The sequence below is a fragment of the Corvus brachyrhynchos genome, unplaced genomic scaffold, assembly GCF_000691975.1.
Source record: "Corvus brachyrhynchos isolate BGI_N302 unplaced genomic scaffold, ASM69197v1 scaffold245, whole genome shotgun sequence".
In the NCBI taxonomy this organism is placed as follows: domain Eukaryota; kingdom Metazoa; phylum Chordata; class Aves; order Passeriformes; family Corvidae; genus Corvus; species Corvus brachyrhynchos.
Genome location: NW_008238988.1, coordinates 700,866 through 716,973, shown reverse-complemented (window position 1 = coordinate 716,973; position 16,108 = coordinate 700,866). Strand labels below are relative to the sequence as shown.

The 16,108-nt window shown below is 39.1% G+C and overlaps 2 protein-coding genes across 4 annotated transcripts in view; one reads left to right on the top strand and one right to left on the bottom strand.

The window, feature by feature from the left end:
- BRF1 (BRF1, RNA polymerase III transcription initiation factor 90 kDa subunit) overlaps positions 1-16,108 on the top strand; it is a 159,940-nt gene that overhangs the window by 52,728 nt on the left and 91,104 nt on the right. Inside the window, exons 3-4 of the mRNA XM_008637261.2 lie at positions 2,973-3,004; positions 11,744-11,816. Coding sequence (XP_008635483.2) covers positions 2,973-3,004; positions 11,744-11,816 — 105 coding nt within the window. The remainder of the gene's footprint in view (positions 1-2,972; positions 3,005-11,743; positions 11,817-16,108) is intronic.
- Positions 13,734-16,108, bottom strand: BTBD6 (BTB domain containing 6). 3 transcript variants are annotated; one of them, XM_017738855.1, is made up of 4 exons: positions 16,039-16,108; positions 15,645-15,763; positions 15,154-15,325; positions 13,734-14,953 (listed from the first exon to the last, which is right to left on the bottom strand). In XM_017738855.1, exons 1-4 carry the CDS (start codon positions 16,099-16,101, stop codon positions 14,093-14,095), a joined length of 1,215 nt encoding a protein of 404 aa, XP_017594344.1. In that variant the 5' UTR covers positions 16,102-16,108; the 3' UTR covers positions 13,734-14,092. The 3 variants fall into 3 exon arrangements, with proteins under 3 accessions (XP_017594344.1, XP_017594343.1, XP_008635482.1); XM_017738854.1 differs by having other exon boundaries at positions 13,734-14,963; positions 15,164-15,325; XM_008637260.1 differs by lacking the exon at positions 15,154-15,325 and having other exon boundaries at positions 13,734-15,125.

The window sequence follows — 16,108 nt, the reverse complement described above, 5'->3', positions numbered from 1 at the left end:
TGATAATCGTGCCCACAATATTCATAGTAAGGGCCAACCCAGAGCTACTGCGTGACTCAAGTTTCCCCTTTTGCTTTGCTGTAGTAGCTACACATCTAATCAGGGAGAGAGATTGCTGGAGGCTACCTTAGATGAAATCCAGAAGTGCCACATTTTTACTGTGACCTTTGCTTACAATTTTGGTGGACACTTGAACTAACTTCTCTAAGGAGCAGGGGAACTGTATGTTAAAGCATCTATGGTGTAGCTCTGAACTGATTCAGAGCTGCCTGAACCCTGCTAGTGAATTTCCCAACTCCTTAGCTCTGATCTTGTGTTGCTATAAATACATCCCATGCTCTCTGTTTCTTCTTGGACAAAAAGGTGGGGTTGTTTTCCTTACAGTAGTAAAGCCTAAGCCCTTGTACTGTGTTAGTAATTTTCCACCGAAAGTGTGTTTAACAGTTTGAGGAGGTTGACGAATACTCTGGTATACAGATTTCATGACTGTAACTGAAATGCCTGGGTTAGAAAAGTACCTCTCTGTCTCACCTAAGATCTGAATTAGCATTTGGCACTGATGTTCCTTCCAACTCCTTCGTCTCCAGTGACAGCAGCCAGGCTCTAGGACCACTCAGTTACTCACTTTGGTGCCTCAATAACCTATAAGGTGCTTTTCGTTTGGTGTTTAATGCTTTTTTCTCCCCCCTAAATTGTGGTGAGATCTATCAGATATGAGTGATAATTTTACTTTGTCTCAGTGGGGACAGTATCTCAGGGTGGGCATAGAATAATCAGGCACTTCAAGTCAATAATGAGCTGGGAACATCTTCAGATTTAGAATATTTCTTGAGCACAAAATTGGCATAGTGATTTCTTCCTAGATCTGTTTGATGAGCTGACAATTATTATGGTTCCTTGGCAATTGCATTGCTAAAGTCTTTCCATTTTCTCCTTTCTCACTACTTTTACAAAAAATGTGCACTGAATTCAGTATTGCTCTGTGTATATTTCTAAGCTGTGTATTTTACAGATGGTTTTTGTTAGCAGTTTCCTTACTGTGTTAAAATTTCAGATTACTGTAATATCTTGCATAATACTACCTATAATGGATTTGTGATTTTTTTCAGAGCCATACTGAATTTTCAGCTAATTAACTACCCAGCTATGCTGTGGTTTTTAATGTGGAAATTAATTTCCACCAAATAATATTAACATAATGTATTAAATTTTGTAACAAAGTTGGAGTACATTCGTACAATTTCAAATGCAAACTAAGGGTAGAAATGCTCAAGGATAGAAGTTCTTAGCAAGGAAAATGTTTATGTATAAACTAATTAGGTTATCTGAATTACTTTCCTTCCACAGCTGATAATGTTTAGGAGAAATGTGTACTGTATTTCTCTGGCTTACTTGGAGAACATTCACTAAGACTTATGTTACCACAGGATGCACCAAACTACATTTTATTTAATGCTGGATTTCTTAACACGTTGCTGCATACAAAAACTCACATAGAGCCCTGCATACATGTTTTCTTTGCCTGCCTCACTCTCTCACTCTCTCCCCTTCTCTCACACTTTACCTTGACACTCCTTTCAAAAATAAAGCCTTTTACAACATGTAAGCCACACCTGAGTAGCTGATAGGAGATCCGGCATGTGTTCATTAACAGCAGCAAAAGGCTACCTTTGCACTTTGGGCTTCATGGTGCTTTTTTTATTCTCTATTTTGGATACTGTTTAGACAATGCATTCTTAAGTGTGCTTGCTTTCAGTTAAGTCTAATGGAAATTTGTAGTGTTTTGGCTTGTTTTTAACTATTATGTTTCCCAAGTGTGCCCATAATGAGTAGATGGTGACCTAATATTTTGCAGCACCACAGGATATCACGAAGGGAGTGAAAACTGAAAGCTGATTTTGCTTGGCTGGAGAAGGGAGTAGGCAAAGCAGCTTTCCCTTCCCAGATCTTTGACAGGTCCTCATAGAAGAGAACAAAAGAAACTTATTTCAGTTTTCTTAGTTTGCTCTTCCATCAGTGTTTCTGGGCTCCTAAGATGGCATAGGAGACTGATGATGCTTTATATTCTTAAGTGTATTCTATCTTGATGCTATTAATGTTTTAATTATCATAGAATAATAGAATGCCCTGAGTTGGAAGGGACCTTGAAGATCATCTCGTTCCACCTCCTGCCATGGGCAGGGACACCTTCCACCAGACCAGGTTGCTCAAAGCCCTATCCAGCCTGGCCTTGAACTCTGCCAGAGATGTGGCAGCCACAGCTTCTGTGGGCAACCTGTGCCAGGGCCTCAGCAGCCTCACAGTAACAAATTTCTTCCCAATATCCAATCTAACCCTACTCTGTTTGAAGCCATTCCCCCTTATCCTGTCACTACAAGCTCTTCTCCATACAAGCTCTTCTCCATCTTTCTTGTAGGCTCCCTTCAGGTGCTGGAAGGCAACAATTAGGTCATCCCAAAGCCTTCTATTTTCCAGGCTGAACAATCCCAATTCTCTCAGCCTTTCCTCATACCAGAGGTGCTCCATCCCTCTGATCATCTTGCTGGGCCCCTCTGGACACTCTCCAACAGGTCCATGTCCTTCCCGTGCTGGGATCCCAGAGCTGGATGCAGCATTGCAGGTGGGGTCTGAGCAGAGCAGAGAACCCCCTTACCACTGGGTCGTTCTTAGGCTGCAGGATATGGTGAGTATTGTAGGTCACACGAGGTGTTGGCTTGTTCTTTGAGACCATCACTTCACAGAGACAACTTGAGCAGTAAATTCAGCAGGTGCTGGCAGGGTTTTTTGGGCAGCTGAACAATTAACTGGATGTTGGCTGTTAGCATAAGTGGTGAATGGACCTAACCCATGTTTAGTTTCTTTGACAGTTAACCTGGGTTTATTTCTTCCCTTTCTTTGGCTTGCTAATGAAATGAAATTAAGAAATACTGTCACATTCAACAAGCATGTATAGTCCTTGACTTCTTTCACAGACATGTTACTTGACCTCAGCGACCTTCTTCAGGTATTGTACCCTTTTTAAATTTGACTTTTTTTCTCAATTGTTGAAGTTTAAGATGTTTTAATTTTTCTCTAAAAAATCTGAGTGGAAAACCACGGGGTTTGGAAATTTGAGTAATTTTTCAGTAAAATTAAATGTTCAAAATTTTTTTTGCTTTTAATGCTACAAACAACGTAGCAAGAGTTAGTATGATCCTTTTATCAGGATTCAGAGTCACTGCAGTGGCACAGGGTCAGATGCTACATATTTTTAAAACAACAGTTGTTGAAGACAAAAATAACCTTTTTAGTAGGTACTGCTGTGTAAATGTATTTGTGCACTTCAGAACTGTGTTTTATAAAATGTATTTTGAGGGAAATAGGAACTTGCTCTGTCTGTGGAAATAGAAAGCTCTGCTGACATATGTTGTCTTACCCTCATTCTCTCTGTTACAACTGTTTTACATACAATGTGACTAGGTTACTTGCATCTATTTTTGTCCTCCCAGCTGTCTTAGTAAATGGCATCCCTCTGAAGACTATTTATTGCTTGAAGCAGTCTGCTGGAATTGCAATAATCAAATGAATCTTTAATTCTAAAATTTAGTTACTTTTTTCTCTTTTCTAAACTCTGATTGAATTATTTTGATTGCTCACAACCAAACAGTGCATGAGTAGAATGGAAGGTTTGTTTCCTTCTAAACACAGGTAATTTTTCATGGTGATGGTTTTGAAATAGAGTGATCACAGTAATATGAAGAATAGTCACAATGTGAACTAGAAGAATAGGTATTATAAGAGGAAAAGGAAAAGATGTATTGTCAGCAGAAACAGACAAGAAAGATTGAATGATTTGTCTTTTCCCCTCTGTGCATTCCAGCCAGAAAAGATGCTGAGATGGGGCTTATGAGGACCAAAAGGTTAAAGAGAAGTAACTGAGAAGATGGGAGAGACAGAAATACATTAGTAGTAGGGAAATAATCAACCTCTGAAAGAGAAAAATCCAGGATTTCAGTATCTTGATCTGCATTTAACTGTGTCTTCTGATGAGCTCTGCTTTATGACTTCTCTAAGGTGAATCTGAGCAAATAGGAATGTTAAACATTACTGTTAACTGTAGCTATCCAGAAAGTCCTGTTTAAAAATACATAAATGAGTTTTTCAGGTTCTAGCTTGATGTTTTTTTCCTCCCACCCCAAGTCTGTTAAAAAAAGATCAAACAAACCCCCACAAACAAAACCACAAACCAAACAGAAAACCACAACTACAAACCAAGAAAAAAAAACCAAAACCAAACAAACCAAACCACCTTGGTAGCAAAACATTTGTGGCCCAGGCAGAAAATTTCAGTACATTGTGCTTTAGATCAGTCTTTGCCCACAACACCTGGACCTAAGAAATAATTAGTTTATTAAAAATAGTTCATTAGATGGTACTATTTTACCTTGAAGTCCCTCTTTTTTTCAAGGACTGCTCTCCCATCCTGAAGTTGGGATATAAATGTCCTTAAGGAAGAAGAAGAGTTGAGAGCAGTAGTAGTAGTGGCAGTGGTATTGTCTTTCCAAAGTATTTAATTTGTTCATACTCATCTGTACAAAATTTGTCACAGTGGTCCAGGTAACTGTTTTTCTTGGTGAAATGAGAAAGGTATTGAGTTTATATCACAAAAAAATCACATCTGAAGACTAAAAAATGAGCTGCTGCTAACCTGCACCAACTCTTGCTTAGAAACTAATAGTGAATGTTGAGATTTTCCTTCAGAATGTTCTTGATGCAGCTCAGTTGCAGTGGGAGGTGAGTGACCTGCAGTGTTCTTTGTCATCCAACTGCAGGAATTCTGTAAGAAAGTCACCCCATGAAATGTCCTTACAGATTGTCTTCATGGATGCTACTGGCTGAATTACTGAACACCCTGAAATAAGTTTCAGTGCATTTGAAGGCAAAAAATCATAGAAGCATTAAGGGTGGAAAAGACCTCCAAGATCACCAAGTCCAGCCATCAGCCACCACCATGTTCACCACTAAACCATGTCCTGAACCTGCTGTTACCTGCAACTCAGTATTTGTTTAATGACCTATCTTAAATTCTTTCTTTCTTGCTGATCTGTTTAGCCTTTTCTTTTTTTTTTTTTAAAAAAGAGGGTAGAGAAAATCCTAAGCATGACCTCTTAGGCTCTGGTTTGTACTTGTTGTACAGCCTCCCTTCCTGTCTTCCTTCAGTTGCTTGTGGGACTTAAAAATATATTAAAAAAAAAAAAAGCTGTCCCCTACTGTGTAATATGCTTTTAGGATAGTGCTGCTAAAACTTAGCAATAGAGGAGACTAATTTTCACTGTTAATGGCAGTCTGTTTAAAAAGTCGTTTTCCTCTTATGCTGATGACTGAGATGTGGGAGTTTGTCTTGTTCCACTGGAGATCTGCTGCATTTTCATAATAATTTTTGGAGCTTCAAAATTGCTGCCATCTTGGGAAAAGACAAAATGTCTTTTTTTTTTTTTGGTCTTTTTTTTTTAAATTGGAAAGGCAATTTCTTTGCTGTTTAATCTTCACGTGAAGTACATCTTAAGTCTTGGAAATCTCCTGTTGAAAGTGTTGTCAGATTCAGAATGCCTCTGATACATTTGGACTTCAAAGCATGATCTGAATCAAACTGAAAATGTCCAGAGCACTGGTACAAATCAGGCGCCTTCCTTGTGCCGAGCAGTTGTGCTGCTTGTTGATTGAGTTGGAAGGACGACCAGTCATCAGTCTCTGACAGGGAAAGTACTTGCTTATATTTTCAGATCCTGCATTTTACTTGCAAATATAGTCCTTAGAGAGGTCTGCAATCAGGCCTTTTGTTTGCTTTTTTGTTAGTCCAATCTAAGCGACAGGCCTGACTTGTTTAGGAGAGCTGCAAAGCCTGTCTAGCCTTGGCCAAGTTTTGAACAGTTTAGGTTTTCTCCCATCTTTCCTAGCATCCCATTCCTTGCACCTGGAGAACTATTTGGCTGAAGTTTCATCTTGGTGTGGTGAAAGGCTGCCTTTCACATCCTCAGAAATGACTGGGGTTTTTTTTTTTAGTCTCTTGTCATCTCCAGTGTCGTGGTTTCTGCAATGGGGTCATAAAAGACTTTGGGAAGAGGGGTTGGCAGTGCTTTGATCCCCAGTCTCAGCCTCATAGAATATAATTTTTAGTGTGCCTTGTGGTGGGTCCTGCTGTTAAACAAGGCTGATGTTCATTGAAGAGATCTTAGACATCTGAAGAGCGAGGCTCTTTATAGAAGTGTGCAGCAGGAAAATTACCAGCAATGGACATAGTGAATTAAAATGGGATGTCTCTACTTGATACCAAGAAAAGGTGTTTCACTCTGAGGGCAGCCAAGTGTGGAAACAGGTTGCTCAGAGCAGTTTTGAAGTTTTTATCCATCAGGGCTCTCAAGATCCAGAGCAACCTGGTCTGTTCTTGTGGCTGACTCTGCTTGGAGCAGGAGGTTGGGCTGGAGACCTGCTGAGATCCATTCCAACCTGAACTATACTGTGGTTCTAGGTAAGGGAAGAGGATGCACAAGACGTGAAAATCAGTAACTAGTATTTGCTTGGTCTAGTCCTCCTTTGGTCTCTTCTCTGCTTCAAAACACAACTCTCACCCCTATGTCTTCAGTTTGTCTAGCCAGGTAACAGTACTTTCTTGTCTAGACGTATTTTTATTGTGAGTTATTTTTGGACACTTGTTTTCATTTATTTAATCTAAAGGCAGCATTGGGCTCCCTGATTCCTCTGTGAGTGTAGCAAATGATTACTCTCTGACTTTCTTGCATAGATGGTTTGATGATGGCTTATTGTACTGCTGTGTGTTAGCAGGAGAGTCTCCCTTTGGAGTCCCCAGACTGAAGGCAGTGCTTTAAAGCACAGTATCAGAGGAAGCTGCTTAATTTTGATTTGTGTCTCTTTTGAACGACAGCCTGACAAGCCGAGTTTGGTACTTGTTTGTATTTTTGTGTGTTACCTTTTGACTGCTCTAATTGCAGTATGGATCCAAAAAACAGGAAGTTTCAATTTATTGCACGGAGAAAGGTAAAACAGAGTATTTCTTTAAAGACTGTACTGGTTTGCTTCAGTTTTTAATACCCTTTGTTCATTTAAAGTTATTAACATGTTGACTGTATTTGCCTTTATTGCCCCTATGCAAATTGCTGTTGATTGAGTTAATTTAAACAACCTGGTTGGGACCTTCAGGCATTACTACACTAGAAATGTTAATAATGAATCAAATAACCACAGGTGCCTCTTTCCCCAGCAACAGCCACTCTCCTTAAAAACTCATTTGCTTTTCATGCTTGCTTAATTATTTAGGCAAGCAGCCATGGATATTTCACAGTGTGAATTCTCATTGTGTTCCAACTGCCCGGTCTTTGTCTTTCTAGAGGAATATCTTAACCACTGTCACCATTTGTAGTACTTTGCCAGAATGCCACACTATGGTCTTGAAAAGCCTTGTTGGAAATTGCTTGTAGAAGGGTTATTGATCTATAACTGTATGGAACTTAGGGTCAACAAAAACCTTCCATTCAGTGGTGGCAGCTTTATTTTTTGCTACTGTTCAGAAGTTAACGTGACCTGGTAACCTGGTAACTGTATGAATGGGAGATTCCCTGTTTCCCAAAGAGAGTTTAAAATTCTGGAAGGTGTTAGACTGATGAATTCCTGTGTTATTGGAAATGAGGTGTTTGTTGTTATTTCTGAAAGTGGAAGTATATTGGTATTTGTGAACAGATCAGGCATGATGTGAAAGCAAGAGGAAATTATGAAAGGATGAGAGTCTCTCTGGAAGTGTCCCTTTGAAATCAGTGTCTGATGACTGACAGATGTGAAATGAAAAGACTGTCTCCAACAAATACTGTGGAGGGCAAAGAGCATAACAAGTAGAAGGATCTTGTGAAGATGTAACTGAATAACTGGAAGCCATTCCTTCACTAAATGCCCCTTTTAATTAACATAATGTGTTTGATAATGAGAACAGAAATTAACTATTGGTAAAGGACAACATGTTAGAGAATCTTAAGGTCTCCTGTAAAAAGAGGCTTTTGCAGTGCCTTGGTGAGCACATCCTTTTTTGTCTGAAAAATATCTTCCTGCTAAAGAACCTACTTGTTTTTTTGTTTTGCTTTTTTTTTTAAAATAAAAAATCTGTGATGGGTCCACATGCTTGTAAAATTACTCTGTTAAATACGAGTTGAATGTAAGAGAATGTGGTAAAAATTATCAGGATTTGCAGATATTTTAAAATCTCCTCTCTAACAGAGGTTGACATCCTTCTTTTGTCTTAGGTGTTGATGCTTAAACCTAAGCAAGTTTAGAAAATTTTAATATCTGGTGAAAATCTGCAAAAAAAGAGCACACATCTTATGAAAGTGTATAAAACAATTGTCTCACTTCAACAGTTTTCATTGGGGAGAGTTTGGAGAAATACTTTTTTTCAGAATGATCCTTTTAAATTAAGGGGAAAAGAAGCTGAAGTTGATGTGGTAAGCGTCAAAGCTGCAGCAATTCAAGTTTAAGCCAGAGACATCCTTTTAGAAGGGCATTTTTGTTTATTCGCCATTCTAAGAACTCATATAACATTAGGTTTTATAAATGCAAATGTCATATGATTCTAAATTTGGAGCGTTAAGCTTTTGATGGATTGGAGTATATGAATTTTTATAAGAAGTTCTTAATGAAGAAAGAACTAGAAATTAAAGTAGGCCTCTAAATTAATTCTCTTAATTTTCTAAGCTTAATGGAGTGCAGAAAAACCAAATGATGAGAGTAAAGAAAGACCCTCTCTAAATGCCTGTTTTATATCTCATCTATCACGGGATTTGTGTGTGTGTAGTAGGTGAAACCAGTGATAGCAGAGTGAAATTTTAGTGAAAGGGCCACCTTCCACTAAACCCAGAAGATCTTCAATATCATGTTTCAGGAGTTCAATGGCATTACAGATTTCTGGGTGAACTTTATGCCATCTTTAATTTTTCATTTATGAGAAGTGCCCCAGAACCTGTGAATATCTGTTAACTTTTAAAGTTGAGAAGCATATTGTTTGAGAGGGCCTGAAGTCTTTTTTCCTACTGATTTGCCAGGAAAACTGGAAGCAGTCTACTATTCCTGATTCTTTTTGTGACCCTGGCATTAAAAATGTGTGAGCTTCATGAGGAAAATAATACGGAACATGGAATGTACTGTATATTTTGCTTTCTTTCTAAATTGGTAGCAACCAGAAACTACAAAAAAATGTACTTGTGAGCAAAAGAAAGAAATTCCCTCATTTGCCATTTTTATTTTAATTTATTATTTTGTGCAAATACACTGCCTGCACCTTGAAGTCAGTCATAAAACACTGATGATGTGAGTGAAGTGGAAAAGCAGGTTAGATTTAAGTGCATTACTTCTCAAATAAACCATGGATCAGGAGACTTTTAGTTATGCCAAGGAAAGGATAGTCATTGAGCACATTAGTATTCATTTGTCTTTGCTTTAGATTTAATTTGGCAATCACTTTGATTGTTAGAACTTCACTAGAAAAAAATACCTGCTTCTTTATGCCTCTTCATATTTATTTGCTCTTTATTATTGCATTTATGGAAAGTTTGCTTGGGAGGAGTTTCTTAGAGAGTGACGTGGTTTGATGGTGACAAACATCTAGCATTTGGATGTCGTGACAAGGAAAAAGGCTAGAAGGAAAAATACTTATTTGGATTAGAGTTTTATGGTTTTTTTCCTAGACTAAAATGAAGGAACTAGATGAGTTTGTGAAGTCTCTAATGGAAACGTCATATGTACTTGGCTCCACTGAAGTAACTTTATTGATTTGTGCAGTGAAATCGTCCTTGCAGAACAAGATCTAAGTGATGAGGTTTAAGATTTATAGTAACTTGGTCAGCCAGCTTAGAAGGCTGAAATTACAGCCAAACCCTCATTCTTTATGTTAATATTTTTTAGACAAGAGGTCAAAACAACCCCTTTTGAGCTTGCAGAAAATCTAAAGCCAACTGAAACACTGCAGACACTTTGCTTTAGTGATATCTGTTCTGTCTCTGTGGCTCATGGAAAGTCACATGTTCTCAGACTCCAGTATGAATTGCCAGATTCACTAGGTGCTTGTTTTTTCTGTATAAAATTTGGTGACTTACTTCCTAGAAAATATACTTCTCTTTCAGAGGGTATGTTTTGCTCTTTTCCTTCCCCGAAAATAGTGCTTCTATGTTGTCTGCTATTTCAGGAAAAAAAAGGGCAGTAAAATTTAAGGCTGTATTTTTGCATCTTCTATGCCACTCCAACCATTGGTCAGACACAGCGTGGAAGAGACTCACTTTTCACTAAATACGGAATGAATTACCATCATATCACGTATAATTGATTGCACAGTCACTTTCAGGATATGTGATCATTCTGAGGATTTCTTTGAAGTTCTAATTCCTGATTTTTTTATATATTTGAGAAAAATACACATTAAGAACATCTTCACGCAAACATTTTGAAGGGCTAGGTGAAAATACGTCGGTTGTTTTGGGGTTTGGTTGTTGTTGCTGAGATACATATATTTTTGCTAGCTTAGTAGAAGCATGTATACACTTGGGAGGAAAGCCTGCTTTTAAACTAATGTTGGCAAAGCTCTTTGATGAAATGGAAAGAGCAATAGTTTTTTAATTCCATAGGCTCGTACCATAATCATCAACTCAGTTGTGTAATTCACTGCTTAGTAAACAACTTCACTATCCAGGCATAGGAAAGAGAGGGGCAGTTTTGCTCCATAAAAGCAGTAGAATATATACCATTGTTAAAAACCAAACAAAATAGAAACCTACCTGCTTGGAGTGTAGGAGGATGGAGTTTTTTATACTAACCTTGACCTTTACATATGCCTTGGGGGAAGCAAGGTGTTCATGGAGCTCCGTGGGAATGTTTGAGACTGATTGGGAGCTGGAGAATATCCTGCCTTTCTTGCTGACCACAAAAACACATCTTAAGATAGAGAAAGAAAACTTCCTCAGACTTGTAAAATACAAATACAGTTATCTGGGCTATAAATTGCAAATCAGAGTATGAAGAGTAACTCCTCCCCTCAATTTACATCCTCCTGGGTGCAGCAGTAGAGGAGGGGAGGGGAGCAGAGCTCTGTCCCTGGTGCCTGAGCAGGTTTGGTGTGGTTTAGGGTTTTCCTGAATTTTTTTTTTTTTTTCTTAATGTTTTGAATGTGATCTGAGCCAATGTCCAAACAGCAAGAAATGACAAATAACCCTTGGGGCATGTAGCACCACTCCTTGATTTGGTGAAAAGTTTGGTGTGTGCTTGTGCAATACTTAATTATGCCATTACAGATGATCATGCAGAACTGAAATTTGCACTGACTTGTATTTGCTCAGGTTTTGTAATGGTGCAAGATAAATGACACTCTATATATATACTGATATTACACTGAAGTCTACTTAATGCCTTATGATGTAATGTGACAACTGAAAAACTGTACTACAGAGCAGCACTGAGCCCATAAAGAGCATGATGAACGACTTCTTATAATTTTTTCAATATAAACTTATGCTTTGATTTACAATGCTAATTTGTGCAGATTTTGACAAGCACTGAGTATTATCCTGTACATATGAATATTGCTTGTATAACTTGAATTTTTTTGAGCAGGTTAAGATTTCAAAAGTTGGGGTTTTCTCCTTCCCATATAAATGTTCTATTAAAAGCATTTGTGGTTTAAGATTAACATAATGCTTTTTTTGTCTTTTAATAGGTGAATGTCTATGTGCTGGGAAAAACTTTCCTTCTGTTGGCCAGAGAACTCTGCATAAATGCTCCAGCAATAGGTATTTTATTAATGATTTGGCTTTTCCATGGTTACTTGACAAAAATATGTATGTATATGTGTATATATACATAGTATTGTATGTTAATACCCAAGTAGTAACTTTAAAGTGAAGCTGGAATCAATCCAGGCAGAGGAGCATTGCTGACTCTAAGAGCCTGTTCTCCTTTATTTAAGAGCTTTTTTGGAACTAGATGCTGTTTTCTTTTGCAAGTTTTTTGTTGCTTTTTCCAAGAGTAATTTAGGCTATACTAAGACAATGGACTGATGTGTAACAAATTTGTGTGTGTCAGCAAGCTCCTACAGGCCTGTCATGCTTCAGTTCCACAGATGCAACATTTGATAAGTATTTGCCAAATTTCCTATCTGTCCATCACCTGTAGCTGAGATATTCAGTGCTTGAAATACAAGTGGCTTGATGGAAAATGAGGAGCAACTTTTTCCAAACATGTGAATAACTTTTAATAAGTCAATACTGAAATCATAACTGTGATAAGAAGGTGGGTTTTAACCTGTCAAAAGGGCATAAAAGCCATTCTCTAGGTTGTGGGTTTAAGCCAAGGGAATTTGTGCCAATTCCAGATAAAAGAGTGCATTTATAGTGAGGTCTTGTGACTGTTATCCACCTCTGTGCAGGAATTATCTGCCTTGCATCTTTACCCACTCTCACTCCCACTCTCCTTAATCTGTACTGAGAGAATCAGATGGCTGTGTTGAAGAACAACAGTGCAGGCACACCCCTTCAGCTGTACTGGGCTGGCACAGGATTGCTGCCTTTGCAGCAAGGGGAACAGCAGCTCACCCAGGGAGCATCGCCACAGCAGCGCCCGGGGCGTGCGGCACCGCGCAGCCATCGGCCACTGTGGCCACCTGGCTTCGGCAGCACAGCTCCAGCTCTGGTAGACAGGTCTTGTTTTCACTAACTCACTTCCCTTCTTATTTTTCATTACATTCTTTGGGGTTTTTTAGAGAGAGAGAAAACAGGCAGGATTTGCATTGCAGCTTAGTTTCAAGGTGAAAATTAATGCAGCTTGGGAAAAGGCAAACATGTTAGGTGTAGAGGTACTTGTTATACACAGAAAAAATACTGGTTGAGACTGCTGTTTGAGTACTCTCTTCCAAGGTCATTGTAAGATTTATAAAATCTAGTAAATATTTCTAATTGGCTCAGCTGTAATGATCATCAGACCTTTAAGAAAAAACATGTACTTTTATCACTTTCTGAGAAAAGTACTACCATGAAATAACTGCTGATAGTGCCTGAGACTGTGTTTTCCAAAAAAGATAGAGCAGGAAGAAAGATCCAACAGCTATTTTTTTTTAAGGTGGCTTATTTCTGATTAGTAATCTTAAGTGAACCTAAAAACCATCTTGCAAGTATTTCTCTAATGTCTGCTGCTCTGTATAAGGATGGGATGTAAATTCAGATAGTACTTGCCAGTATTACAGCCCTGAGCTAAATTTGTGATGCAGCCTGTCACTGAATTAATTAACTTCATCTGTGTGTCTTGACTCTGGCCATTCAAGGGAGGGGTGCAGTTTGACAGGATCAAGTGGCAGTGTTGCTGTTTGGTGGGCAGGCTGGAGGTTAACAGATGCTGCAAGTGAAGGGGCATTCAGAGTTTTCAAATATAACCAGAGGATGATTTTGATCAGCTTTGATTGCATTGATGGTTTGTCTGTCTTCAGCTTGGGCAACACACAAAAAACCCTGAGCTTCCACAAATGTCAGCTCCTTTTCTAAGGAAGGGAAAATAAAGGCTGCTGATGGATAGTTTCAGTTACCAAGAGAGGGAACCTTCCTATTTGCTGGGTGTGGATGCACACAAGGACCAGACTACAGTGTCATCACCCCTGTTAGCTGTACATGAATTAACATACACAAGCCATAAGGTCAGCAAAGATCAAATACACAGGATTTAGGGCAAGTAAAAATGTTTTATATTTCACAGATTCATAAACTGCTCTAGTTTAGAACATTCTGTTTGAGTCAGCTGCAGTCTGCAAGTTAGTTATCTATATACAAAATAAATGCACAGTACGTGCAAAATTTAACATTTTTCTGCATGTTGCAGTCTTAATTATTAAGTCAAATAGCTTATGAATAAATAAAATAAGATTAAATTCAAGAGCATTCCTTCACTTATTTGTATAGCCTGATGTAGCAGATAGGTAAGTAGCATAACATTCCATACTGCTGCAGAGTTCGTAGTAAAACCAAAAAAATCCCTTAATGTGCATCATTGCAGCACTGGAATACAATCAAGGTGAAATGCATCATGCATAGAAAATGAGCTCAGGTATTTGTCCTCCTTGTACTCCGGTTCCATTAGTACTGTCCGAGGAGCACTGGAACTGGAACGTCACTTTCCCGCACTGCACTTCAGTCATTCCCTCTTGTCCAAAGTAACTGAGTTCATTACCATCAAGAATAGCACTTACATTGTAAAATGTGTCTTGCTCAACCTGCACAGGGTGTTCAAACCACACAGAGAAGGTGTTACTGGAGCCGTCAGAGGTAAACTTTGTCAGATTCTGAGCAAGGACAACACCTAAGCGCTTCAGTTCGATTTTGACACTGTATTCAGCTTTGCCACAGCTTGACCCATACAATCCCAGTCCTGCTATAAATATCCGTTTGTCTACAGCAAACTGAATACTGTCACATCGCCCCCGGTACCTCCACTGATTGCTGCGATATGCAGACGACTGAAACCGATGGCAGCGCTGAGGCACGAGTCCTTTTCTTTTTGTCAGGGGGAACTCTAATTTGGGTTTATTTGCAGCTGTGTACCATAGGAATATGTTGTGAGTCTCCTCAAGGGTGAGGATGTCGGACTGGGCAGCTCCGTTGGCAAACTCTTCCAAAGTCATGGTTGGAATCCGCACCAAGTACAAAGCTTTCCCTAATACATTCCTCTTGTTGCGCGGCGTAACCGGTAGCCCTTGCCTTTTGCATTCAGCCTCTGCCCAGTTGAGAACAGCTTCGAAAACTACCACTTCCTTGGTGTTGAGTGCTTCCCGGGTTACAATGATCTCTAGTGTTTGTTGATCTATCTCACAGAAGCCCTCTGACTTCAGTGCCATTTCTGCCTGAGCATCAATCACTTCCCAGCAGCGCTGCGTCAGTTCTGGCTCCTCGAAGAGCCTGCTCTGAGACAGCAGGACACAAGCATTCTTTGCTTCTAAGCTGGTCTCCAAAAAATTGACGCAAGCCTTTGCTAGGGCCGGCACGATGTACTTCTTGGCAGCATACAGGGTAGCCAGAACTGTGTCAGCTTCCAGGTCTATTTCATCACTATACATGTATCTAGACAGGGGAAAAAAAATTAGGGCTCCTCGAAGAGCCTGCTCTGAGACAGCAGGACACAAGCATTCTTTGCTTCTAAGCTGGTCTCCAAAAAATTGACGCAAGCCTTTGCTAGGGCCGGCACGATGTACTTCTTGGCAGCATACAGGGTAGCCAGAACTGTGTCAGCTTCCAGGTCTATTTCATCACTATACATGTATCTAGACAGGGGAAAAAAAATTAGTTTCTCAGGGAAAAAAATCAATAAAAAAACCAAACAAAAAAAATAAAAAAAAAAAAAAAGAAAAATTGACAGAATTAAAAATTTTCCAAGGAAAAAAAAAAAAAAAAAAAAAAAAGTAGTTCATGAAAATAATCTATAGTCGTCTTTGCTGGCAGTGAATCTGACATTCAGTATTTGTCAGCACATTAAGTAAACAGCAATAAGTGCATATTGCACAATGCCAATTAGGAGATGTGTATTTTATAAGCTACTTTGACTCTGTCCATGTAATTAGCAGACTTGTAGTGGCCACTTACTTTAATAGGATTAGAAAGGCTGCAGGTTCCACATCTGGAATATGGATTTCAGATTTGACCTCTGCAAGATCGCCGTAAAACATAGCATAGAAGACAGAGCTACCAACTGCCAAAACATACTGGAAAATAAAAGAGAGAGAAGCCTCAGTAACATGGATCCGGAACAGCTGAGCATGCTGGCTTTCCTAAAAGCTACATTTAGCGAAAGTTACAAGCTGCAGTGGAAGCAGAACACTGCCTTACACTGTTCCCTTTAATTGCAGTGTATGTGAATTACTTCTGGGATTAAACAAGAGCTATAATTAGGAAAAAAAAAGTGGAACCTAGTTGTAAGGCAGGGGGAGAAGGCGACCTGCACAGCAGCATTAAAAAGCTAAAAATTATCTGCACAAACCTTATGGGCAGGAACTTTCTTGGATGCCCCTGGCGGGCCCACGATGAAGTGAACGTCAGCCATGAGTTCG

Coding starts and splice junctions, on each gene's coding strand:
- BTBD6 (XM_017738855.1), bottom strand. CDS start 16,101: ATGGCTGACGTTCACTTCATCGTGGGCCCGCCAGGGGCATCCAAGAAA. Junction 15,326..15,644: donor GCCTTTCTAATCCTATTAAA/GTAAGTGGCCAC, acceptor TCCCCTGTCTAG/ATACATGTATAGTGATGAAA. Junction 14,954..15,153: donor CTCAGAGCAGGCTCTTCGAG/GAGCCCTAATTT, acceptor AGGCTCTTCGAG/GAGCCAGAACTGACGCAGCG.